The sequence below is a fragment of the Capra hircus genome (genome assembly GCF_001704415.2).
Source record: "Capra hircus breed San Clemente chromosome X unlocalized genomic scaffold, ASM170441v1, whole genome shotgun sequence".
In the NCBI taxonomy this organism is placed as follows: Eukaryota; Metazoa; Chordata; class Mammalia; order Artiodactyla; family Bovidae; genus Capra; species Capra hircus.
In genome coordinates, this window is record NW_017189517.1 from 35,361,280 (window position 1) to 35,387,700 (window position 26,421).

Sequence of the window (26,421 nt, forward strand, 5' to 3'; positions counted from 1 at the left end):
TTTGCTCATCTCCCCTTCCAGCTATAGTGCCATGCTGGTAAAGGTAGCCGCTGGTGGGGCACCCTGGGGGATAAGTGCTATGCGTCAGCCAACTGAAAACAACTCTGCCTGTTAGCCTGCGTGGCCCATTGTTCAAAGGCTGTTTACAAACCCCAATAAGTCAACCAACCAGAAGCCAGGGGAATGGGCAGTGGCCCAGATCTGGATAGTCTCACTTGACAACTATCATGTATTCTCTCCTGTGCTGATTCAGGACATCCTGGAAAGAAAGGTCCAAGAGGCGAGATAGGTCTCCCTGCGTCAGCTGGAAAGAGAGGCCTGCCTGGGCTGAAAGGGCTTCCGGGACCACCAGGGCCAATTGGCTTCCTGGGAAACTCAGGCTTGCCAGGGGCTACTGGGTTGCCAGGGCTGCCAGGTCTGAAGGGTAAGTAAAATGATCAAGAAGGCACCAGTGGGTGCCCAACTTGCCTCCTCCCTCCTCTCTTCCTAGGAAAGGGGAATGGGGAGGGAGGTGAGCAGGGCTTCCCTGGTGGCTCAGATGGTAAAAAATCTGCCCGCCAATGCAGGAGGCCCCGGTTCAATCCCTGGGTTGTGACAATCCCCTGGAGGAGGGCATGGCAACCCACTCTAGTATTCTTGCCTGGAGAATTCCATGGACAGAGGAGCCTGGTGGGCTACAGTCCATGGAGTTGCAGAGTCAGACACTGAGCAACTAACACTTTCACAGTAGGAGAAGACAAATGCTAAAGCAGGACTCCCACCCACAGCAAGTCACTTTCCCTGCCTGCTGGGTGGAACACTGGGCTGAATAACTTGAGCAGGAAAGCCCAGAACAGCAACAGCCACACCAGGTTTACTCATTTGCATGAACCCTTCATACAGCCTGATGGCTCTCACTTCCTTTGATTATTCTAGTAGACACCAGGAGTTGGGCAGGAAGGGAAGTAACTGGTCCAAGGTCACACAATTGGTTAGCAACAGCACCAGGCTAGAGCTCATCTCTCTGCCTCCTGGGCCTAAGTTTATTTATTTATTTTCTCTGTGCTACACATGAGCTTTAACTTGAAAAATTGTAAGAGGAGTGCCCAGATCTTCTTTCCTTCCTGGTACTTAGTTCCATGTCCCTATTCAGGGAAGTAGCATAACATGTACTAAGACTTGGGGTTTAGAGTTAGAGAAACATGGGTCAGAACCTCTCCTCTGCAACTTTCTAGGTATGTGACTTTGGGTGAGTTAACTAACCTCTCTGAGCATCCATTTCCTTGTATGTCAAACAGGGATAATAATAGAATTTCTTGTTTCTCAACAGGTGAGAAGGGGTCTGTTGGACTGACAGGTTTTCCAGGGATTCCAGGTCTCCCTGGTATTCCTGGAGCAAGTGGATTAAAGGGAATTCCTGGGTCGACAGGAAGAGTGGGGCCATCTGGATGGGCTGGTAGCCGTGGTGAAAAAGGTGAGCTGGGGAAACCAGTTCTGGAATTGCCACCCATGCTTCCCAAGGTGCATTTTATCTACTTTGTCGTTCAGGTGGCTTGTACCAGCCTCAGGATTTGAGGTTTCTCAATGAAATCCTTTTAAACCCAGAGACCTCAGTCACTCTGCATTACCACAGCATGTTAGGGGCCTTGACACACATTTCCAGATGCTTAGTGGAAAAGGGTTTTGAGTAGGGTCTAAAATTGTAGGACCTTGGGCTTGTCCAAGAAGAGGGCATGCCCGTAAATGCAAAGTTGGGGAAGCAGGGGCAGGAAAGAAGCTAGAAGAACCCAGAAAGGGCCCTGGAGTGGTGCGGGAAGAGCTGATATGAAAGAGCTGATATGACATGCTTACCCTGTGTCTAAGCCCCCCTCACGCAGCCTCATTACCTCCATCCCTGCAGGAGACAGAGGTGACCCAGGCCCCTTTGGGATACCCGGTCATCGACCTCCAATGCTAAACCTCCGCTTCAAAGGAGACAAAGGTTCTCAGGGCTCAGCTGGAGCCGTTGGATTTCCCGGACCCAGAGGTACCTGGGCAGGGAATGGGAAGGAGAAATACCTAAGACAGTTTTCATGACCAAACTTGACTTCTTTACTGAAAAAAGCCCCCACAGTAGAAGAACCCGCAGAGCAGCAGTGTGGGTGGCAGTGGTTGGCGGGGAAGAGCACGGAGGCGCCTTTCCTTGGCCTGAGGAGTGTCTGGACTGTGAGACTGTTGGTTTGCACTGCCCCTGTGGAACTCAGTTTTTGAACCACAGGTGGCTATACCCCTGGAGGGGCCAGGCAGATAGTGGAGGGTGGGCAATGAGTGGCTTTCCGACTGAGGAAGCTGGGGTGGCCCTGGCTGGTACCCCATAAGGCCAAAGGCACCTCCTCCTACCCCCATCCCACCCCAAGCTAACTGTCCCCAAGCTTTCCCTTTGCCTACCTGTGACCCAGGGCACCTGCTGCTTGGGGAACAGATTTTCTCTTGCCCAGAGTGTTTCCCCAAGACTTTTGCTTCTTTCCCAGGTGACAAAGGAGAGGCTGGCCACCCCGGGCCACCAGGCTTGCCTGGAGCTCCTGGCTTCCCCAGCCTCATCAAGGGACTTAGTGGGAGACCAGGCCCCCCTGGCTCCACAGGACTACGGGGCTTACCTGGCCTGAAGGGACACCCTGGAATCACAGGTTTTCCAGGAATTCGAGGAGAAAGTGTAAGTGGGCCCAGATCTTTGTCTCCCCACCAGGGAACGGCCTTGATAGCAGAGGGATGGGCCCCTATTGCCCACCTTTCTGATCTCAGCCCACTTCCCATGCCCTCCCTGAGCTAACCCCAAGGCACCTCCTTGAGTTGGCCAGGTCTTCTCACTTGTTCCTGAACATCCCCTCTTCCAGGCCTTTGTTCACACTATCTCCCTCACATGGCAGAGCATCCTCCTTGCAATTGCTGATGACCTGCTGGTCCTTCAGGCCCCAGCCCAGGCACCTGCCCCTCCAGGAGTCCCTGAGTTCCCACCCTGCTGGCACCCTACATCTCACACTGCTTCCACTGATCCTGGTTGGTTCTGCCTGGGTCTGATTTCCTCAATGAGATTGTTAGGACTTGAGAGCAAGCCTTGCTTGCTTTTTGTCTGCATCCCACTGACAGCATCCCATGTTGAGTTTGGCACATTAGAAGAATTCAGTACAGACTATTTGATGTTTTGATTTCAGAAAGATCTTTGTTGCCTCTAGGTAACAACTGGCAAAGAATCAAAGTCAGTTTTTTTCCTGGATTTTTAAAAAGCAGAGTGGTAGGGTAGTTAGCAATGAGACAGGCATAGGCTTGATTCTCCGTTCCATCACTCATTAGCTCTGTGATTTGGGGCATATCACTCCACTTGCTAGAGCCTTGCTTTTCTCATCTGTTCAAAATGGGAATAGTATTCAAACCTTCTTCAGCCTATAGTGAAGGTTAAGGGAGCAAGTATGTATAAAGCAGGTAGCATTGTATTTGGTACATGGCAGACTCTAAATAAATAGTAGCAATAATAGTACTGAAGGGGCTAAATAAATTGGATCACAGGACACCTGTATTCCCTGCAGGCACAGTCCCTGTCCTTTAAAAGTATCAGTCCAGCTGATGGAGAGAAAACACACACACACATACACACACACCTGAAGAAAATGCAAAACAATTCTCAACCTGCTACTTACGTACTAGGAAGGATGCAATCAAAGTGGGAAGGCATTCTGGGAGGGGTCCCAGCTTAAGCAGGGGCTCTGAATGAGTAGATATGGCGATGCACAGAAAACACCAGGTGAAGGGGGGATGTCGTGGTCATGGTCCAGGGAGCTAAGTGACCCAAATCAGACTGCTACCCAAGGTCCTGGGTAGTATGTATCCTTACTGGGTACATCTCAAACCCAAACCATACCAGATGCCAGGAGAGGAACCGGGCCAGTTGCAGCCAACATGCCTGCTTCTCAGACTCAATATGTTGGACATTAGCCAGGGAAGACAGTTTTTCTTGTGAAAATCATGGGAATATTAGACCAAATTCAGACTCCAGTACCTGCCTGCATGCAGCCCGCTACCTAGTGGCAGAAAGACTCCACATTCCTTGCAGAACCTGTGGCAGAGGCCTAGCTCCACATGGGAAGGCCACACTTGTTCTCGTCCATCATGGCTTTGGCATGGGTGGTGATAGCCAATTGTATGTAGAGTGAATCAAGTTCCTGGACTGACTGTTAGGTTCTGTATTTTCTAAGAGATTTGCTAGAACATCCACACCTTGATTTCCCATGATACCAATTTTGTTAGGCACTGGGAAGTTATGAATGACAAGACCAGGGTTAATCTGCAGATCAAACCCTTCCCCTATTACCATAAATATGCATTTCTCCCCTTGCACATCAATTTCCCCTCTGCAGGATGCCCCCGTCCTCTCCACCCCTGCCACAGAGTATGAAATGGACAGGTCTCAAGCAGTGGCTCAGGGAAGGGAGCGGGAAGAGATGATGGGAGGTCCTGAGTGCTAAGCAGAAATACTGATTTCTGTATTGCTTTGAAGGGTTCACAGGGTCTCAGTGGAGCTCCCGGGCTATCAGGAGCATCTGGTCTCCCAGGTTTAAAAGGTAAGGAGCTTACTTCACTCTATAACTGGCTCTAGGTTCATCTACCTCACTACAACTGACTCAAATTCATTCCTTTTTATGGGTGAGTAATATTCCATTGTATATAAGTACCACATCTTCTTTATCCATTTATCTGTCAATGGACATCTAGGTTGCTTCCACATCCTGACTATTGTAAATAGTGCTGCAATGAACATGGGGGTACATGTGTCTTTTTCTATTATGGTTTTCTCAGGGTATATGCCCAATATATTAATGCATATATATGGAATCTAGGAAGATGGTATTGATTAACCTATTTGTAGGGTGGGAATAGAGATACAGACGTAGAGAACGGACTTGTGGAGACAGCAGGGGAAGGAAAGGGTGGGACGAATTGAGAGAGTAGCAATGAAACATATACATTCAGTTCAGTTCAGTCGCTCAGTCGTGTCCGACTCTGCGACCCCATGAATTGCAGCATGCCAGGCCTCCCTGTCCATCACCAACTCCCGGAGTTCACCCAAACTCATGTCCATCAAGTCAGTGATGCCATCCAGCCATCTCATCCTCTGTTGTCCCCTTCTCCTCACCCCCAATCCCTCCCAGCATCAGGGTCTTTTCTAATGAGTCAGCTCTTTGCACGAGGTGGCCAAAGTATTGGCATTTCAGCTTCAGCATCAGTCCCTCCAATGAACATCCAGGACTGATCTCCTTTAGGATGGACTGGTTGCGGAGATCCAACTGTCAAGAGTCTTCTCCAACACCACAGTTCAAAAGCATCAATTCTTTGGCGCTCAGCTTTCTTCACAGTCCAACTATCACATCCATACATGACCACAGGAAAAAACATAGCCTTGACTAGACAGACCTTTGTTGACAAAGTAATCTCTCTGCTTTTTACTATGCTATCTAGGTTGGTCATAACTTTCCTTCCAAGAAGTAAGTGTCTTTTAATTTTATGGCTGCAATCACCATCTGCAGTGATTTTGGAGCCCAAAGAAATAAAGTCTGACACTGTTTCCACTGTTTCCCCATCTATTTCCCATGAAGTGATGGGACCAGATGCCATGATCTTCGTTTTCTGAATGTTGAGCTTTAAGCCAATTTTTTCACTCTCCTCTTTCACTTTCATCAAGAGGCTCTTTAGTTCCTCTTCACTTTCTGCCATAAGGGTGGTGTCATCTGCATATCTGAGGTTATTGATATTTCTCCTGGAAACCTGGATTCCAGCTTGTGCTTCTTCCAGCCCAGCATTTCTCATGATGTACTCTGCATATAAGTTAAATAAGCAGGGTGACAATATACAGCCTTGATGTACTCCTTTTCCTATTTGGAACCAGTCTGTTGTTCCATGTCCAGTTCTAACTGTTGCTTCCTGACCTGCATATAGGTTTCTCAAGAGGCAGGTCAGGTGGTCTGGTATTCCCATCTCTTTCAGAATTTTCCACAGTTTCTTGTGATCCACACAGTCAAAGGCTTTGGCATAGTCAATAAAGCAGAAATAGATGTTTTTCTGGAACTCTCTTCCTTTTTTGATGATCCAGCAGATGTTGGGAATTTGATCTCTGGTTCCTCTGCCTTTTCTAAATCCAGCTTGAACATCTGGAAGTTCATGGTTCATGTATTGCTGAAGCCTGACTTGTACATTACCATATGTAAAATAGCTAGCTAGTGGGAAGTTGCTGTATAACACAGGGAGCTCAACCCGGTGCTCTGTGACAACCTAGAGGGGTGGGATGAGGAGGTGGGTGGGAGGGAGATTCAAGAGGGAGGGGATATATGTTATACTTACGATTGATTCACATTATTATAAGGCAGAAACCAACAAAACATTGTAAAGCAATTTATCCTCCAAAAAAAATAATTTAAAAAATTCTTTCATTAAAGAAAGATAAGAAACATTTCCCCTTTTATTGTGTTTTTCCAGAGCAAGGTGGATTTCTAACAGGCCCAAGGCTCTCCTTGGGGGAGACTTTGTGTTTACAGGCAAATGAACTAATTTGCTCTTCTGCTTTGCCCAAACCCCCTTTGCAATCTTTGTTAGTCAAAGATAGGCAAATAGCAGTGGTTTGACCCACCTGCCTTCCAGACTCAGCAGCAGAGGACACCCTCAGCTCTAGACAGCCTCCTCTTCTGGTAATATTTTTAGGGCTCCTGCTATCATCTTCTCTGCCCATACCAAGCCTAGTAATGTGCTTCCCAGTGGAGATATACTGCATGTAGCAGCATTTTTATACCAATAGCCTGGGAGCATCCCAGCCCTGCACTGCAGCATAAAAGCATAACATTTTACCCAATGCGTGATTGTGTCAAGGAGTTTCCCTGGCCATGATTTTTCCTTCAAAAGATCTTTTTGCTATACCCCAATACAAAAACTTTTTTTTTTAATCTATTTGCTGCAAATTGAGCTATACCTTCTCCTGACAACTTAACCAATTTCTTGATATCCCCAGGAGATCAAGGCCAGACACTTGGAATTTCTGGTAGCCCAGGACCCAAGGGACAACCTGGGGAGCCTGGCTTCAAAGGTAAGGCTGCTATACTTTTGTCTTGTACATTTCACAGACTCCTCAAAACTGAGCATTGGAAGGAATTTTGGAGGCCAAACCTAAGTTCTGAAACTTCTGTCCAGTGCAGAAAAATTCCTATGTGACATATATCCACTCAGAGGCAGTCAACATTTTCCCCAAGCAAACCAGCCTAGTTTTTCTTCAAGACTCACAGACTTACGGGATAGTCTAAGACCTTTAAGATAATGGTGTCCACTCCCTTAATTTATAGTTATCCAAACTACTTCTCGAACCTTTCCACCCATCACTCCTACTCCTGGGAACACTCGGAACAAGTTTACTTACTTTTTCAGTTGGGCATGTGTGCATGCTAAGTCGCTTCAGTCATGTCCGACTCTGTGCGACCCCATGGACTGTAGCCCACCAGGCTCCTCTGTCAATGGGATTCTCCAAGCAAGAATACTAGAGTAGGTTGCCATGCCCTTTCAGTTGGGTGGCACCTTTCAAGTATGAAGACAGTTGCCACAATACCTTTCAGAGTTTCTTCACTGGATCCAGCTGCCATGGTGGCTCAAAATGGTTTTACCGTCCTGCCCCTACCCCCACCTCCTGTGGAGGAACATACTCCCTGAACTAAAGCCTGATCACTCAGCATTCTTCTTGACTTTGTAGGTGTGAAAGGAAAAGACGGACCAGTTGGTGATGTGGGTTTCCCAGGAAACAAAGGTGAAGATGGGAAAGCTGGTATTTCTGGAGACGTTGGCCTTCCTGGCTCCCTAGGTACCATGACACATGACAACTTTATTCTGAAAATTTTCAGATCAGTGTCAAGACTCCTTCTGAATTTCTGCCTTTTTTTCATTCTTAGGACTCCCCGGAGTTGCAGGCATGAGAGGAAATCCAGGGCTTCCAGGTTCTCCAGGCCACTCAGGGGCAACTGGGCCCCTGGGTCCCCCTGGCCTAATAGGAACCAAAGGTATGTATATTATGGAGTGGCAGTGGGGAAAAGGGTCCTTTCCTCAAAAAAGGATAGTAACTACTTTTTATTAGGAGACCCTAGCTGGGGTTAAGCCATCTCCAGGGGAGTCATTGACTGAGCTGCATGAGAGGTAATGGGAAAGGAGGAAGAAAGGAGAGTGGGCATGAGTGGAAACAGGAGAACATGGGATCCATGGAGAGCAGAGTTAGGAAGGAAGATCATCACCCTGGCATAGGTAGCCTTTCCCTGACTGAGAGATTGGGCAGCAAGTCTCTGGGAGCTGGCAACTCAAGGTCCTGGCATTGCCACTCTGAGTTCTTCTTGAAGTTACATAATTATCTACCATCCTGGAGGAGGTCATGGCAACCCACTCCAGTATTCTTGCCCAGAGACTCCCATGGACAGAGAAGCCTGGCGGGCTACAGTCCATAGGGTCGCAAAGAGTCGGACACGACTAAAGTGACTTAGCACAGCACAGCACTGCTCTTAAAGCCTTGTGTGCATGCATGCTCAGTCACTCAAGTCCGACTCTGTGCATCCCCGTGGACTGCAGCCCGCCAGGCTCCTCTGTCCATGGGAGTCTCCAGGCAAGGATACTGGAGTGGGTTGCAGTGCCCTCCTTTAGAGGATCTTTCCAACCCAGGGATCAAACCCTTGTTTCACGTCTCCTGAATCGGCAAGCAGGTTCTTTGCCATTAGCGCCACCTGGGAGGCCCTCTTCAAGCTATACTGGTCTCTAATGAGAGGAGGTGGAGACTAGGGGTGGTCCAGTCTCTCTTAGGGCATTAATTAATGCTTCAAGAATGCCCAGGACCTTTGAAATGAGGACTTTGCAGTACCCTTGGGGGCAGGACCTTTTGCTAACCCTTCATGATTCAGAGTTGCTGGAACCATTTCTGATCTTCTCTCCCCTCAGGTTTCCCTGGACTTCCAGGTTTACATGGACTGAATGGGCTTCCAGGAACCAAGGGGACCCGTGGAACTCCAGGTAAGCAAGACTCTGGAAGGCAAGGAGGAGAACGCCAACTCTTCCAGAAGCCTGATGGGGCTGATCTTGAGTTCTAGGCCACAATGTATCCCATATCCTTAGACTCCTAGATGTCCTTAGTGTGAGTGAGTGAAAGTCGCTCAGTCATGTCTGACTCTTTGCGACCCCAAGGACTTATACAGTCCATGGAATTCTCCAGGCCAGAATACTGGAGTGGGTAGCCTTTCCCTTCTCCAGAGGATCTTCCCAACCCAGGGATCAAACCCAGGTCTCCCACATTGCAGGTGGAGTCTGCCAGCTGAGCCACAAGGGAAGCCCAAAACAGTGGTTAGAGGTGGCTGGATTAGAGTTTTATATAAATTTGGTTAATTTATTGAGCATTATGCTAAATATTATACCTGAATTACCTTATTTACTGGAGTGGGTAGCCTTTCCCTTCTCCAGGGGATCTTCCCAACCCAGGGATTGAACCCATTGCAGACAGATTCTTACCGGCTGAGCCACAAGGGAAGCCGAAGAATACTGGAGTGGGCAGCCTATCCCTTCTCCAGGAGTTGAACCAGGGTCTCCTGCATTGCAGGAGATTCTTTACCAACTGAGCTGTCAGGGAAGCCCTCCAGATGTCCTTGCCAGCCCCCAGTTGGGGATGCCTTGATGTGTGTGTGGGGGGCGGGGGAGGGGGAGGAAGCTGAATGGAGTTTGTCCTTCTACCTGCATCAGCTCTCCTCCCTATCATTTCAGCCCTCAGCCTCTGGTGTCTGTGAGGCAGACTCCCTGCAAGTGAGCTGGGCACAAGGGCCTCACCCCCACTGAGTTGTGTCCCCGCATCTCTCTGCATCTCCTCCTAGGACCTAGTATAACTGGTGTGCCTGGGCCAGCTGGCTTGCCTGGTCCCAAAGGGGAAAAAGGTTCTCCAGGAGTTGGCATCGGAGCCCCAGGAAAGCCAGGTATAAGAGGACCCAAAGGTAGTCAAGGTAAGTGAGCCCAAGTCACACTTGGCTGGGCAGCCAGGGTTGGGGTTCCTTGGGGTCATGTGGCTCCCAGGGATGAGTTGTGCATGTCTTTACATCTCTGGGGATTTCAAAACCCAAGTACTGACAAAAAGAGGGTGGGCTCCACCTCAGGCTTTCCCAGGAAGGGGTGTCAGAGAGCAATTCAGTGAGTCCTCTCTAGCCTCCAGCTTCCCTCCAGCTCTCCCTTATTAACCACAGGGCCTCTCTTTCTCACTTTGTCAGAGTCTGGTTTTAATGGTCCTGAGGGACTGGGCTTGTCCACTTAGTGAGAGGTTTACCATAAATCCCTTGGTGTCCAGGGCAGTTGGCAGTCACAGGGCCCTGAGAAGACAGTGTGGCTGCTGGAAGGAGCCCAGGACTAAGAGGATAAATATCTCCCTAGGACAGGCACACAGCAAGCAGTTGATTAGGATTTACTGAGTTTACTAGAAATCAGATTTCACCTTAATCTCAGCCCCTGACTCGTCACATAATCTGAAGTCCCTTTCTGAGTCTCCCTTCCCCTACTTCTCAGGCTTCCCTGGTGGCTAAGTCAGTAAAGAATCTGCCTCCAATGAAGGAGACCTGGGATCAATCCCTGGGTCAGGAAGATCCCCTGGAGATGGGCATAGCTACCCACTCCAGTATTCTTGCCTGGAGAATTCCATGGACAGAGGAGCCTGGTGGGCTACAGTCCATGGGTCACAGAGTATCAGACACAACCGAGTGACTTTCACTTTCACTTTTTTTTCACTTCCCCCACCTCTCAAATAATGAGAATGAATTCTGATTCTTTAACTCTCCTTAGAAATGTTGTAGAGATGCATATACCTCCTACTCAGTGTAGAACAAGACATGAATTTCATGTATCACCATAGCTGAAAGCAGGGGCTCTGAAGTCGGACTACTGGATTCCAATCCCAGCTCTCCCTCTCACTAGCTACATGACTTTGAACAAGGAGGTTACTCACCCCTCCATCCCAAAGGAACCCATAGGTTTCCTTTTCTATAAAATGTGAATAAGAGAATCTACCCTATATATTTGGTGAAACATCAGTGAGGAGTGAAGTAATACATATGGAAGCACCTAGTGCAGTGCATGACAGCTTGCCTGGTGGCTCAGCTGGTAAAGAATCTGCCTGCAATGCAGGAATCCTGGGTTTGATCCCCGGGTCGGGAAGACCCTCTGGAGAAGGAAATGGCAACCCACTTCAGTATTCTCGCCTGGAGAATCCCATGACAGAGGAGCCTGGCAGGCTTCAGTCCATGGGGTCACAAAAGAGTCAGACATGACTGAGCAACTAAGCACCTTACACCTTAGCATGGCACATAGTAGTTGGTCAAGAAACATTGGCCATTCTACTATCACATGTTACCTGGGGAAATCACATTTGCAAAATGTTCTGTCCTCATAGTTCTGGAGCCTGATGTCCCACCACATCATTTTATGCATTTATGTGCATGTTTGTATAATGTGCGTAGGTTTTCCAGGAACTATATTCATGCATTAATTCATTTCCAGCTGCATTTTATGTTGGGGCATCTGCTGTCTCTGTGTTTACTCTTTCCTTTGTCTGGACCAACCTGTACTTTTCTGAAAGCCAGCAGTTTCTCCAGATGTGAGGGCTTAGGAAGGGAGGCTTTGTGGCTTCTTTGGCAGAAGACAGAGAAAGGTCTGGGTCCTGGGTGGAAGCACAGGCATGATGCCTTTTCTGTTTTTAAATCTTGACTATGAATTCCTGGTCATTACAGTATTCATTGCCTTAGGCTATCTGAGGTAATAAAATCACAAACACAAGTGCAGTAAACAGCACATGTCAAGATGGATACATTTCAGGTGCATAATGTTGAAGGGCGAGAAAGGGGAAGTTGCAGAGGAATATGTTTAGTGTGATTCCAACCAATATTTGTTTAGGGATGCAAATATGCACGGATATTCAAACTGTGATGAAGAGGGAATGATGAACACAAACCTCAGGACTGGTTGCCTCTGGGAGGGAGGGAAGCTGGTGAAACCTGTAAAGGGTGTGAAAAGAACAACCTAGAGGGATGCGATAGGGTGGGAGGGAGGTTCAAGAGGGAGGTGACTTATGTATACCTATGGCTGCTTCACGATGATGTATGGCAGATACCAACACAACACTGTAAAGCAATTATACTCCAATTAAAAACAAATAAGCTTAAAAAAGCCAGGAAAGAAAAAGAAATTCAAAGGTATTGCTATCTTCTTTTCCTTAAATTGGGTGGTTGGAACACAGATGTTCATTCTATCTAGATGATTTTTTACATATGATTTATAAATGTTCTTCTCTTCTTCTCAATATCTAATTAAAATAATGTTTTAAAACATATATATCAAATATATCCCCAAACAGGAACTGAATCTCTAATTTGATTATAGAAATCAATGTATAATGAAGGTTTACCCCTTAGTAAATTTCCAGGAGCAAACCCTGTCCCTACAATACATTTATCTAAATAACATTAAATTATGCCATTTATTTCCATATTTACAGTATATACTGAGAGGCCACATTAGTATATTTTGGGTTTTTTTTTAGGGCTGTGATGATGGAATAAGTTGGGAAAATATGCCATCTTGCATTTTCATCATGTGATCACTGAAAATATCTCATTCTTAAAGAAACACTTGAGTTTTTTTTTTTTTTTTTAACTATGTGAGGTCAGTAGTACCTTTATTTCAGGTTTAATAATATATTCGTGTAATTATAAAATCAAGAAACAGCTTGAAAAGAGGAGTTAGCTGCAAAAATTGCCATGGAAACAAACTTTATAATCGGGGCCTAGCCCACACTTACTCTACTATATGTGGTGTCTTGTTTATTTGTTTTACATAATTTCAGCCCATATATATGTATAGATATACGAAGATATATTTTCAGGACAAAAATAAAGTATGTCTTTCTTTTCAGATTTTTACCTTTGTGAAAATAAAAACTACTTCAAAGACTCATCAAGACACAACTAAAAGTAGTACCATGTGGTTTTGTGACTAGTTTTGTTTTTTGTTTTTACTTTGTTTCTTTTCCAGACTTCTAATAATTGGAGACTTATTGAAATTTATTTTTTCCTTAAAAAAAAAGAAATTTATTTTTTCTCCTTTATATTTTGTCAGTATTCAATTAATTGATGAGCTGTTAATGATGCCCAAATTTACCAATTTGCCATCTTCCCTTATAAGTTTTCATGGATTTTCTATTTCTTAGCAAAATATGAGAAATTCTACATTAATATTTTCAGCTTTTTGGTCAGAACAATCAAATGCAACATTAATATTTTGGTATTTTCTTGTCACAAACAAGAATCTCAACCAGCAAAACAGTTTATCAATCAATTTGAATTAATTCCTCTTCATTTAAATATCTTCTAGAATATACCAAAGTAATAAATACACTCCTTCCATGTTACAAGAATAAAATAGATTTCTGCATTTGTATATGTAGCTTTGATATGTTTTCCCAGCAAAATTATCATCTATGTTTTTGATGTATGCATATTACATACATCTTCTATAATCTGTTGAAATTTTTTTGGTTTTGAACCTAATAGAAATCATCCCACAAACAGAAATTTGAGCAAATATTATGTACGTAGGCCAGTAAGTGGCTATTTTCCTTGGCCAAATGGAGAAGGGATTTAGGCAATTAAGAAAGCATTTAGCTAATATCATGAATCACCTATAAAACTGGTTTCCAGCTTGCCTGGAAGACCCAGAAATTAGCCAGATAAGACACCAGGGGTGTCAGCGCCCTTCCCACCTCCATTCTGTTGGAGCAGGTGAGGCTCTCTTCTGACTGGTTAGGGGCTACACCCTACCTCCGTCTATAAGCTTCTTTGTTTGGGCAGCAGCAGACAAGACTGGCTAACTCAATGAAACATTATACAATAGGTTTAAAAACACCTCAGGAAACTTCAGTTCCAGGTGCGACAGTTATACCTTCTTTTCTTCCTGATTTTGGGGAAATCTGTTTAACATATTTCCATTACCAGAGAGGTTGGAGAGCTAGAACTTTCTGAGGCTCTGTTCATCCCAATTCAATGCCAGTGGGGACTCTGTGAGCCCCTGTCAGCTGTTTGGGGCCACTGGCTGCCAAGGGAGGAGCAAGGGACAAGAGCCCTCTGCTGGCCTAGGCTGCTCTGGCTGCTACCTAATGGCTTCCATTTTCTCTGAGAGAGCCTGGCCCTCTGTTAGGTACACAAAGCCCCTGCAGCCCCTTTTATTTATTCTCTGCAGGTTTTCCAGGTCTCCAGGGCGCCGTTGGTCTCCCCGGTGCACTGGGCCTCTCCTTGCCTTCAGTCATAGAAGGACAGCCTGGCGACCCTGGGCGACCAGGCCTAGATGGAGAACGAGGTAAAGCCAGGAAGCCCAAAGACGGCTGGCATTGCCTTGTCTACAGTCCAGCCTCACACCCCTCCCCCTGCAGGGACACAGGGGACCGGAACGGGCTACATTTTGCTAAAAGGGTTTGGAAAGGTCTGGGCACTGGGGCCCCACAGAAGGCGAGGGAACATTATCTGCCTTGGGAATGGGCTTTGGCTTCCTATCAATGTCAAGGCCTTCCACAGTGGCCATTACCTCTGCCCCCTGCCCTCATCCCTCTTCCTATCTTATCCCTAGGCCGCCCAGGCCCCCCTGGACCCCCAGGCCCCCCTGGGCCCTCCTCAGATCAAGGCGACCCTGGAGACCCTGGCTTCCCTGGAATTCCTGGCCCTCAAGGGCCCAAAGGAGACCAAGGAATTCCAGGTTTCTCCGGCCTCCCTGGAGAGCTAGGATTGAAAGGTATGACTGCATGGCTGGCAACTGGGCCCTTTCCCACTCCACAGTTGGAGATGGCCCCTTCCTGCCACCCTGTGAACAGAGACCAACTGATGATGCTCTTCTGGCCCTTGTCTCTGCTTAATCTCAAGCCCCCTCCCCCCACCAGCACCACCGTGCCAGGCCCTGACTTGCTTTCCTTTGGGCTTTGCCAGGCATGAGAGGTGAGCCTGGCTTCATGGGGACTCCAGGCAAGGTTGGACCACCTGGAGACCCAGGACTTCCCGGGATGAAGGGGAAGGCGGGGCCAAGAGGTGAGTTGAGAGCATGTACCACCTGCTCCTGAGCTCAAGGGAGGGGTTGGAGTAAGATTCTTTCAGGAGTCATTTATCACCATACCAGAAATGGAGTTTGTCCACCTTGGGGATACCTCTGCCACCATCAGCTCCCAGGACTGAAGGCCACTGCTGCTTTGCCACCATAGATCCTACCACTGACCTCCCCTCTCTGCATCATTTCTTATTAGTGTGTACTGGCTTGGCACTCAATTACCACTCATCCATTTGCTGAATCCAGAAATGAAGCCCGTCTTTTACACCACTCCCCTCAATCACACACATCCAATCCTATTAGCAACTCCTGGGGGCTGTGTTTCCTGAATGGGCCTTGCATCCACTCCCCTCTCATCACCTCCAATACCTCTCAGATCCAAGCCACCAACATTTCTCACGTGAATCACTGGTGACCTGCTGACTGGTCTCCGTGCTTTCATTATGCACCTCCCCCAACAATTGTTTCTCCAGACTGTGGTGGGAGAGGTCTTATAAAAGCAGAAATCATCCATTGGTATCCCATGGCATCCCTCATCACCAGCTTTTACCCTTTGCTGCTCACTGTGCTTTTCTCACACTGGCCTCTTTCTGTTATCCAAAAACATCACACCCTGGCTGGCCACAGGGCCTTTGCACATGCTAGTTCTACTTCCTGGAATACTCTCCCCTACCTCCAGCCCTTTCTAATGCTATAATAATCTCAGCTTAGGTTTCACTGACTGTAACAGGCCACTTATCACTAAAGCAGGTTCTCCACCCTGTAGCCCTCTCTGCTGTGGGATGGATCCCACAGTCATTGCACTCTCCATTTTCCTTGTAGCACTTTTTACAATTTGCAGTAAGATTAAGGTTTTTTGTCAGTTATGTATATTTCATCTTTATCAACAGACTGTCTCATAAAGGTCTTACTCACTGCTCTATCCCCTCATCTACCAGGAACTAGAACTCAGTAGGCACTCAAGCAAATTGACTTATTTGGCTTCTATCAGTAAGCCAGCTGGTTTGAGTTTGACATCCTAGGGTGTGATGCCAACTGAACCTCCAGGGGCCTTCCCTAGCCACCTCCTCTGCCTCCGCCTGACATTTCCATTTCTTCCACCTGCCCACAGGCTTATCCGGCCCTCGAGGTGCTCCTGGACACACACCCATTGCAGAAGCCATCCAGGCTCCCCCTGGACCCATGGGCCTTCCAGGCATTGATGGCATCCCTGGCCTCATGGGAGACCCCGGAGTCCAAGGACCTGTGGGCCTACAAGGTGAGTAGGGTGCCAGGGAAAGGGAACTTAGTTGGGAGCTGAGATGGCTTTGATTGGGATGCTGAAGCAACTGGCTGGGAACCCCACAGCTTCAAGGGGGTAGCTTCATCAAGCATTTCCTTGGTTTCCTCACAAAGCTCCCAAGCTTCTTTCCAGGAAGGAGGGCCCCCAGGGCCAGCAATTGTACTTGGCTTCAGAGGACGTGGGCAGAGCACAATAGCTAATCCAGACAGCTTGTCCCTCACTAATGTGCTGTTGCAGGAAGGAGGGAGTATGGTGGGCAATAAAGAGCAAGGGAGAAAGCCCAGGGTTGGGGGACAGAAAACCCAGCTTCTAATTCCAGTTTTGCCCCATCTGGAGTAAGCTAACAGTCTCTCTAGGCCTCAGTATCCTCGTTTCTGACTTGGGACCCCAGCATTTGCCCTGTGTCCTTCCCAGAGTTGCTGGGAGGATGAGAGGAAGTGAGGACAGGTGTGTGAAGGGGCTCAGAAGGGCTAAGTTCAGAGTGGGGTCCCAGGGCCGAGCTACCCAGACGTGAACTAAGCACTAGCCTAGGAGGCTCAGCCCTGTGCTCAGCGTGCACCCCCAGGTGACGGCCAAATCTGCCCTCTTCTGGTGAGTCCTGGGCATGACACACAAGTCCCCTTTCTCCAGGGAAGACCTGGAGAAGTCTCTCTTCCTCCGCATTGAGTACCCCACTGTGGGCCTTCTCTCCTTGCAGGATCTAAAGGTTTACCTGGCATCCCTGGCAAAGATGGCACCAATGGACTCCCTGGCCCACCTGGGGCTCTTGGTGATCCTGGTCTCCCTGGACTACAAGGCCCTCCAGGATTTGAAGGTCTGGCAATGTCAGCACTAGCAAGCAGAGGGCTTCGATAAGGGTTTGAGGCTTGGTAGTGAGTCAAAATCTCAAATCTTAGAATTAGGAAACCTGGCAGTAAAGCTTGACACTACTAGGAGGCTGGAAAACTGGGCTGTCATCCATTCACGCCGACTCCATTCTGAGCTGTGACGGATCAGAGCCCTATATTCCAGAAGGTGAAAAACTGTTCCAAATAGTTCTCTGGGTTCTCTTCCAGCTCTTAAGAGCTATGACTCCCCTGCCCTGCACCAACCCCCTTCTACCAAGGGATTCTGATGTGGACAGAAGGGGGTTTGGTTCAAGGGAGAAGAAAAACTGAGGTAAGATATGGCTGTTCTGCTACTTACCTCCTTTTATATCAAAAATGGCAAATCAACATTCCTGAGGCTCACAGGAAAAGTGCCGTGATTGTTAGCTATGCCTGACAGGAAAGGAAGGTGTGATTTTGCCTCGCTAACCCCACCTCTGCCTTCGCTGCCTTTGATTCAGTGGGTCCTCAGTTATCTCCTATGAAAGCCTGCAACGCCAGCCCGAGAAGTGGCCCCTCTGCTCCCTCATCCCATCCCAGAGAACCCAAGGTTGGGTGACTATGGAAGAAAAACCGGATCGTGTGCTTTTCAAAATGAGGACTATCTAGCCAGATACATCTGAGTTGGCATTCTAGTTCTACCACTTACTAGCTGTAGGTGGTGAGAGTCAGTTTCATTATCCACAAATTGGAGTGATAAGGTTGTTGTAAGGATTGAGTGAGCTAATGCTTGTACATAATGCCCCCTGCTCAACGCTTGCCACCAAGTGAGTACCTGCTGTTGTTATTGGCTGTACCTGGCTCACCCCTTTTCTGCTCTCTCCATCTCAGGAGCTCCAGGGAAGCCGGGCCCCTTCGGGAGGGCTGGAGTGCCTGGGCAGAGCCTGAGAGTGGGCTACACCTTGGTGAAGCACAGCCAGTCAGAACAGGTGCCCCTGTGCCCCAGCGGCATGAGCCAGCTCTGGGTGGGTTACAGCCTGCTATTTGTGGAGGGGCAAGAGAAAGCCCACAACCAGGACCTGGGTAGGTACCAGCTCCCACAACCACCCCTGGCCATCTGTCCCCACAAGGACCACTCCTTGTTCCTCCCAACCATTGGTGGGCCCATGTTGGATAGTGGGTTATAAGTACCAGGTCTACAGTCATTCATGCAGATCTGGGTTCAAACCCTGGCTCTGCCACTTTCTCTGGACATGTTATTCAACCTATTTTACCTTCTGCCTCCTTCTCAATGGAACAAGGCTAATTCTAGTACCTGTCTCATAGGTTGGAGTGAGGATTACAGAAATCACCTATGTAAGATGCTTAGAACAATGTTTTACATATATTTGTTGTTGTGGAGTTGCTAAGTCATGTCTGACTCTTTGCGACCCCATAGACTGCAGCACACCAGGCTCCTCTCTCCTACACTATCTCCCAGAGTTTATGCAAATTCATGTCCATTGAGTCAGTGATACCATCTAACCATCTCATCCTCTGTTGCCCCTTCTCCTTTTGCCCTCATTCTTTCTCAGCATCAGGGTCTTTTCCAATGAGTCGGCTCTTTGCATCGGATAGCCAAAGTATTGGAGCTTCAGCATCAGTCCTTCCAATGAATATTTAGGGTTGATTTCCTTTAGGATTAACTGGTTTGATCTGCTTGCAAACCAAAGGAGTCTCAAGAATCTTCTCCAGCACCACAATTCAAAAGCATTAACCATCCATTTAACATTAACGATCAGTGCTAAGGTGCTTAATCGCTTATTTGTGTCTGACTCTTTGTGACCCCATGGATTGTAGCCCACCAGGTTCTTCCATCCATGGGATTTCCAGACAAGAATACTGGAGTGGGTTGCCATTCCCTTCTCCAGGATGTTCCCAACCCAGGTATTAAACCCAGATCTCTTGCATTGCAGGCAGATTCTTTACCATCTGAGCCACCAGGGAAGCAATTAGTAGTAGTAATAATAATATGACCTGTGAGTAACAATGATTACCCAAGAATTAACTGAATTGTCTTCAGGTGTGCTGACTCTGAAACGTAGACTCACTCTATTAAATGTTGGTTTTACAAAATGGGTTGATTTAGGGAGTCTTCATTCAGTTTCTAAAAAGACTCTTTTCATTATCCAATCTCTCTGGTACATAGAAAGTAGGATTTGATCAGCAGACATCAGGGTGTGTACAGTAGTCCAGGACCGGAAGGAGAGGCAACCATGCTCTGGAACAAGCAGTTGGATATGAATCCAAACCACCATCTAGTCCAGTCGTAGTGGCTCCAAGGACAATCCCAGCCCGGTCCCTCAGTCAGACCTTACCTGCCCCTGCCTATCTTCTCTCCTTCCAGGGTTTGCTGGCTCCTGCCTGCCCCGCTTCAGCACCATGCCATTCATCTACTGCAATGTGAATGAAGTGTGCCACTATGCCCGACGGAACGACAAGTCCTACTGGCTCTCCACCACTGCCCCTATCCCTATGATGCCTGTCGGCCAGACACAGATCCCCCAGTACATCAGCCGCTGCTCTGTGTGTGAGGCGCCCTCGCAAGCCATTGCTGTGCACAGCCAGGACATCACCATCCCACAGTGCCCCCTGGGCTGGCGCAGTCTGTGGATTGGGTACTCCTTCCTCATGGTGAGGCCCCACACTGCCCCTTCCCCCAGGGTAAGGGCCAAGGGTAGGGAGCGCTTGGAGGGAAATCCTGAAATCAAGTGCTGAGGGAGCTGGGTGACACGAGGGCCGGGACATTAGGCCAAATATGAGGCCCATTTGTACTCGACAGGTGACAAACACTAAATGTCCCCTCATGGGCGTGGTACAGATTACAAGTAAGAGTTCCAATAAAGGGGACTTCAGAGTAAGAGCTGTTAGATCCATGAGGGGATGGGCCCATGGTCTAACCACCTGGTAGACTATTCCATGCTGTCTCCCTTCTCTGGAAAACACCACCATGGGCTCGGAGCAAAGGGTTCTGAGGAGAACTGCATTCTGAATCCCACTGGATTTTCCTTAATTCAGCCTTTCTCAGATTTCTTCATCAGTGGAAATCTGCCAGGGGCACTAGCATACCTGGGGGACTTCGAGGGCATCAGCAGTCTGAGAGAAGCTGGCTAGCATGTAGCCACAGCCCAGGAGCTGTGGGCTAGGAGGGCACTCGGGAGCTCGGAGGAGGCACTCCTGGCCCTGAGGCAGGGACAAGGGTCCAAAACACAGCGTTTGGTTTATTGACCTGACATGGGGGCTGAACCAAGGGGCCAGAGCTCAGAGCTGGAGAAGCAGAGCCTGTTGCCTCCCTGGTGACCAGCTCACGGCCACCCTCTGTCCGTTTCAGCACACAGCCGCCGGTGCAGAGGGCGGGGGCCAGTCCCTGGTCTCTCCTGGATCCTGCCTAGAGGATTTCCGGGCTACTCCTTTCATCGAGTGCAGTGGTGCCCGGGGCACCTGCCACTACTTTGCCAACAAATATAGTTTCTGGCTGACAACAGTGGAAGAGAGGCAGCAGTTTGGGGAGGAGCCTGTATCTGAGACGCTGAAAGCCGGACAGCTCCACACCCGGGTCAGCCGCTGCCAGGTGTGTATGAAAAGCGTGTAGGGTGGCACCTGCCACTCTGCCCCTTGCCCTCCCTTCCTGCACACAACGGTCACCTCACAAACCCGAATGGTCTGAAGAAGAAAGGCCTAAGCCCTTTGGCCCATCTGTCAAGCTGTACCTTGGAGTCTCGTTTGGCCTGGACTACTGGACCTTGATCACTCCCACCCTCAGGCCCCCTGGGTGAGCCCACCCTGCTGAGGTCTGCTGTCCCATTTCAGTCAACCTGGTGCTACAATTCGGTTTGGATGTGTGCGTGATTCTTCATGGCTACCTCAGAAAGACCGCTAGGCCACCACTTTCTTAGAATGCTCGCTTTCCTCACCATCTTGATCAGAAAGCTCTTCATGACAGCTAAGGAGTCATTTCTCTATGTCCAGAGGTCACCACACATTATTTGGCTTAAACTAGAGCCCAGTGTTTCCACACAGAAAAAATTTTCTCTGGTTCAGCATTATGGATGGATGGAGCCTGCACAGGGCAAACTCTCACTCTTCACGGAGACAGAATGAGGTGCTAGCCAGTAACCTGGGGTGAGCTTTGACTCCTTCGACAGTAAGCACGACTGTGCTGGAAGGCCAGCTGCCAAGAGGGGCTCATCAACTTCATATGGTCATAGACAAATCAATTCCTCCTTGTCAGCTCCCTCCCCAGCCACAGGCACCAGACTTGGCCTGATGCAGAGTAAAGCAGAGGATGTACCAAATGGGGTCAGACCCATAAAGGGAAATGAGAACTGCCGCCCTTTCTCCTGGGCTGGGGGTAGAGAGGAGGATGGGTAAGGAGGTGTGAATTTTGCTTTTGACTCCAGGAACAAAAAGGCAAATCCCTTGCCCCAATTTCTCAGAAGCCCTTGTTTATTCCAAATGCCATCCAGATGTGTGCAATGTGGCAAATCAACACTGCAGTGCTGGTTGCTTTGCATTTTTGAGGCTGTGAGAGACTTGCCAGTAAAATTTCCATCCAATTGCTGTTTCATAGGTAGCCTGTTAAACCATTTTGATGTTTTTTTAAGCCTCATAAAAATCTAGCACACTGCTCTCTTTAACAGTTAGCAGACCCAAAGCAAGCCTGGACAGATTATAAACTATATCGTATTCTGTTTAGGAAGATTATTTTAACCATTTCCTTTAATTATCAGTTTCCCAGAACACTTAGCTATGTTGACATGAGGCAATTCCTTCCAGGTGATTCTGTTTCCTTAAATATTATATAAACTGTGCCAACACACACAAAGCATAATCAGTATAATCCAAACTATTGTTACCTTCACCTCTTGAGTAATAAGCATGGTGTCAACTTTGTACATTGCAAATAAAAGGAATTCAATGTGAACATTTGACTCTTTGACATTCTTTGACGAAAATTTTTCTAAAGCCCATGTCACTGAAATTCCTAAGTCCCCCTCAGAGCCTTGGAGGTTCTTGTTACTGCAAGTTGAGCTTTACAACATAACAGTGAGACACAGAAAAATACAATGAAAGTCAAGGCCTGAAAATGTCTTCCAACAGGCAACAAATCTATAAGTTGTTTCAAGATAAGCTTACTACTGTTTTTAGCCCCATCACATGCTTGACTTCAAGAAAGGGCTTTCCATACTTCTGGATTCTCAGGATCATTTGTAGATTAATAAAAAGGAGAGAAATTTTAAAGTCATTAAAATCAAATCTAAGATATATTTGCATGTATTTGTATATGCATAAAATATAGCCTCTGGAAGGATAAACAAGAAATTAATAACATTGGGAGGGTTCAAGGAACAGAACTGACTTGTGGGAGGGAGAGACATTTCATTGAATACCATTTTGCATCTTTCAAATTCTGAATTCACTGGAATATACTACCTACTGGGTAAAATAAGAATATGGAATCTAAGGAAATGAGTATTCAAATATTCCTAACTATAAAAAAAAAACACCCCACCTTAGTTTGGTTTATTTCCTTTATTTGCTAGTTTTCATACTGCAGTTGCTGGCCTTCCTGGGGCCTATTGGGCACTTTGTTGAGCATGGAGGTGAAATGCATACAAGTTGAAAAAGACAAGGAATGGAAAATGGGAAAATATCACTGGGATGTGAGGTACATCCATACAGGAGAATGGTTAACAAAACCAATTTGATGAATATGCGCTTTAAAACTCAGTATGTTGCTAGTCTTGAAATTAGGGGCTTCCCAGGTGGCTCAGTGGTAAAGAACCTGCCTGCCAGTGCAGGAGACGTGGCTTGACCTCTGCATTGCAAAGCTCCCCTGGAGGAGGAAATGACAACCTACTCCAGTATTCTTGCCTGGGAAATCCCACGGACAGAGGATTTCAGTCCTCTGGCAGGCTACAGTCCATGAGGTCACAAAGATTCGGACACGACTCAGCAACTGCACAATAACAACAGTCCCCAAATAATATTTGATACACAGATTAATGTCACCACATGAATAATTAGCTTTCCAATTATGACTATAAAGCAAAAGGGAGTCAAATTCAACCATAATTTTTAATTTCCCAAACAAAAATCAATAATTTAAGTCAGTGATTAGCAAACTACAGCCTGGGGCTAGATCCAGCCCTTCCCGTTTTTTTTTTTTTGTAAATAAAGTTCTATTGCATTACAGCCAGGCTCTCGTGCGTGCACACTGTCCAGGGCTGTTTAGGTGCTTCACCAGCAGAGATGAGTAGCTGTGACAGATGCTAGATGGCCTTCAGAGCCTAAAACATTTCTTCTCTGGCCCTTGACAGAAAAAGTTTGCAGACCCCTGAATTAATGATAAATGATTTAAGGACAGGGTGACATCTGACAAAAGTATCAGTTAAGACGGGGACAATGACCCATTCAATAGTAAGGTTCTCTCAAATAGGAAGATCAATAAATATGCATTTGATGTAATGTCTTTGACATACTTTTTGAGATCAATTATGATTATTTAAATACATACTCAAATACTTTAACAAGAACATTTTGTTCTTGTTACAATTGTTCTGATACAATGATTAACACTTTATTATTAGAGCAAGGGAACAGATTGCTTCTTAGTATTTAGCCCAAAGAGGTCTAACCTGAAAGGGTAAAGAAGCACAAGGTAACCATCTCTCATCTGCTGGTGCTGAAAGCAAGGTGGGAGTTGCTGGCTGTCCTCCACACATCCACCTCCTCATTCCAGCAGCTGAAGATTTGCTGTGGCCATGTAAGAAGCTGGGAAGCAAGAGATGCCTCCTAATCTTTCTGCTTCTAGATTCCATGATTGTTTTAGTTCTTTCTGGGGAAAGGGTATATTGTTCATTCTCTCTTTTTTGTTGTTGAGAAATGGTGATTGGCTCAGTCATGATTCCTATCAAGTTTGTATGCTGTTGGCATATTAGGCACTTGCTGACTAAAAAAGTTTTACGTGATGAGTTCGTGTTCTTCTGGTGCCAGATGGAAGACAGATCTCCAAGATGAGTTCCCACTATCCTATATGCTCAGAATCTCGAAATCTTCCTCCAGGTCAAATTCCTCTAGTTGTTCAGTAGAGTCAATGAACTCTATCAGAATACAGAAATGAGGGGAAAAAAAGCTTGAAAATCTTTGGTTCAACAGGTCAGTACGTTACTCGGTAGTTAAGACCATACATTTTTTAATTGCTTTGCTACACAAAAGCTAGTGTAGAGGAGACTTATAGGTGGGACCACTGCCAAGTGTTAGCAATTCTCCATAAAGAATCAAAATAGTTTTAGGGGCCCAAGATGTGAGAGTAAAAAGATCCTGAGCTCACCTCCTCTTACGAGCACAACAAAACCAAAACTATCTGCAGAACAACCATTGATGAAAAGGACTGGAACCTACCAGAAGAGATCTTCTACAACTAAAGTCATAAAGAAGAATTCACAGCAATATGTGTAGGAGGGGCAGACTCACGATATGATCAAATCCCATACCCATGGGCGGGCAACCCACAAAATGGAGAATAATATCGTAGAAGCTCTCCCACAGGAGTAAGAGTTCTGAGCCCCATGTCAGGCTCCTCAGACTGAGGGTCTGGCATTCAGGGGAGGAGCCCCCTGGAGCATTTGGCTTTGAAGGCCAGCAGGAGTTTATTGCAAGAACCCCACAGGACTGGGGGAAATACAGACTCTATGCTTCAAGGGCCCACACAAAACTTTCATGTGTACTGGGACTCAGGGCAAAAGGAATAATTTGATAGGAGCCTAGACCAGCAAATTTGGAAAACTCATCCATGGCCACAGGACTAGAAAAGGTCAGTTTTCATTCCAATCCCTAAGAAAGGCAATGCCAAAGAATGTTCAAGCTACTGCACAATTGCACTCATCTCACACTCTAGCAAAGTAATGCTCAAAATTCCCCAAGTCAGATAAAAAATTAAAAAAAAATTCTCCAAGTCAGGCTTCAACAGTATGTGAGCTGTGAACTTCCAGATGTTCAAGCTGGATTTAGAAAAGGCAGAGGAACCAGAGATCAAATTGCCAACATCCACTGGATCATCAAAACAACTAGAGAGTTCCAGAAAAACATCTACTTCTGATTTATTGATTATGCCAAAACCTTTGACTATCTGGATCACAACAAACTGTGAAAAATTCTTCAAGAGATGGGAATACCAAACCACCTGACCTGCCTCCTAAGAAACTGTATGCAAGCCAAGCAACAGTTATAACTGTACATGGCACAACAGACTGGTTCCAAATTGGGACAGGAGTATGTCAAGGCTGTATATTGTCACCCTGCTTATTTATATGCAGAGTACATCATGTGAAATGCCGGGCTGGATGAAGCTTAAGATGGAATCAAAATGGCAGGGAGAAATATCAATAATCTTAGATATGCAGATGATAACCACCCTTATGGCAGATAGCAAAGAACTAAAGAGTCTCTTGAGCGTGAAAGAGGAGAGTGAAAAAGTTGGCTTAAAACTCAACATTCAAAAAACTAACATCATGGCATCCAGTCCCATCACTTCATGACAAATAGATGGGGAAACAATGGAAACAGTGAGAGACTTTAATTTGGGGGGCTCCAAAATCACTGCAGATGGTGACTGCAGCCATGAAATTACAAGACAGTTGTTCCTTGGAAGAAAAGCTATGACCAAGCTAGACAGCATATTAAAAACTAGAAACATCACTTTGCCAACAAAGGTCCAATTAGTCAAAGCTACGTTTTTTCCAGTAGTCATGTATGGATGTGAGAGTTGAACCATAAAGAAAGCTGAGCGCCGAAGAATTGATGCTTTTGAACTGTGGTGTTGGAGAAGACTCTTGAGCGTCCCTTAGACTGCAAGGAGATCCAACCAGTTAATCCTAAGGGAAATTAGTCCAGAATATTCATTGGAAGTGGAGAAGGAAATGGCAACCTACTCCAGTACTCTTGTCTGGAAAATCCCATGGATGGAGGAGCCTGGTAGGCTGCAGTCCATGGAGTCGCTAAGAGTTGGACACGACTGAGCGACTTCACTTTCACTTTTCACTTTTATGCATTGGAGAAGGAAATGGCAACTCACTCCAGTGTTCTTGCCTGGAGAATCCCAGGGACGGGGGAGTCTGGTGGGCTGCCATCTCTGGGGTCGCACAGAATCAGACACAACTG

At 46.8% G+C, this 26,421-nt stretch overlaps 2 protein-coding genes across 2 annotated transcripts in view; one reads left to right on the forward strand and one right to left on the reverse strand.

The window, feature by feature from the left end:
* Nucleotides 1-253: 253 nt before the first annotated feature.
* Nucleotides 254-22,183, forward strand: COL4A6 (collagen type IV alpha 6 chain; the record flags this gene model as incomplete). The annotated part of the gene is given in 18 exon segments (XM_018044168.1): nucleotides 254-424; nucleotides 1,310-1,453; nucleotides 1,880-2,005; nucleotides 2,490-2,671; nucleotides 4,511-4,574; nucleotides 7,010-7,084; nucleotides 7,739-7,846; nucleotides 7,935-8,042; nucleotides 8,962-9,033; nucleotides 9,882-10,007; nucleotides 14,281-14,397; nucleotides 14,665-14,826; nucleotides 15,018-15,116; nucleotides 16,244-16,390; nucleotides 17,112-17,228; nucleotides 18,112-18,303; nucleotides 19,607-19,893; nucleotides 20,591-22,183. Coding segments are annotated over 18 exon segments (2,558 nt in total), but the record flags the coding sequence as incomplete, so codon positions are not given.
* A 593-nt stretch (nucleotides 22,184-22,776) lies between these two features.
* Nucleotides 22,777-26,421, reverse strand: part of ATG4A (autophagy related 4A cysteine peptidase) — a 78,540-nt gene continuing 74,895 nt past the window's right edge. The window contains exon 13 of the mRNA XM_005700222.2: nucleotides 22,777-24,362. Coding sequence (XP_005700279.1) covers nucleotides 24,292-24,362 — 71 coding nt within the window. The 3' untranslated portion in view covers nucleotides 22,777-24,291. The remainder of the gene's footprint in view (nucleotides 24,363-26,421) is intronic.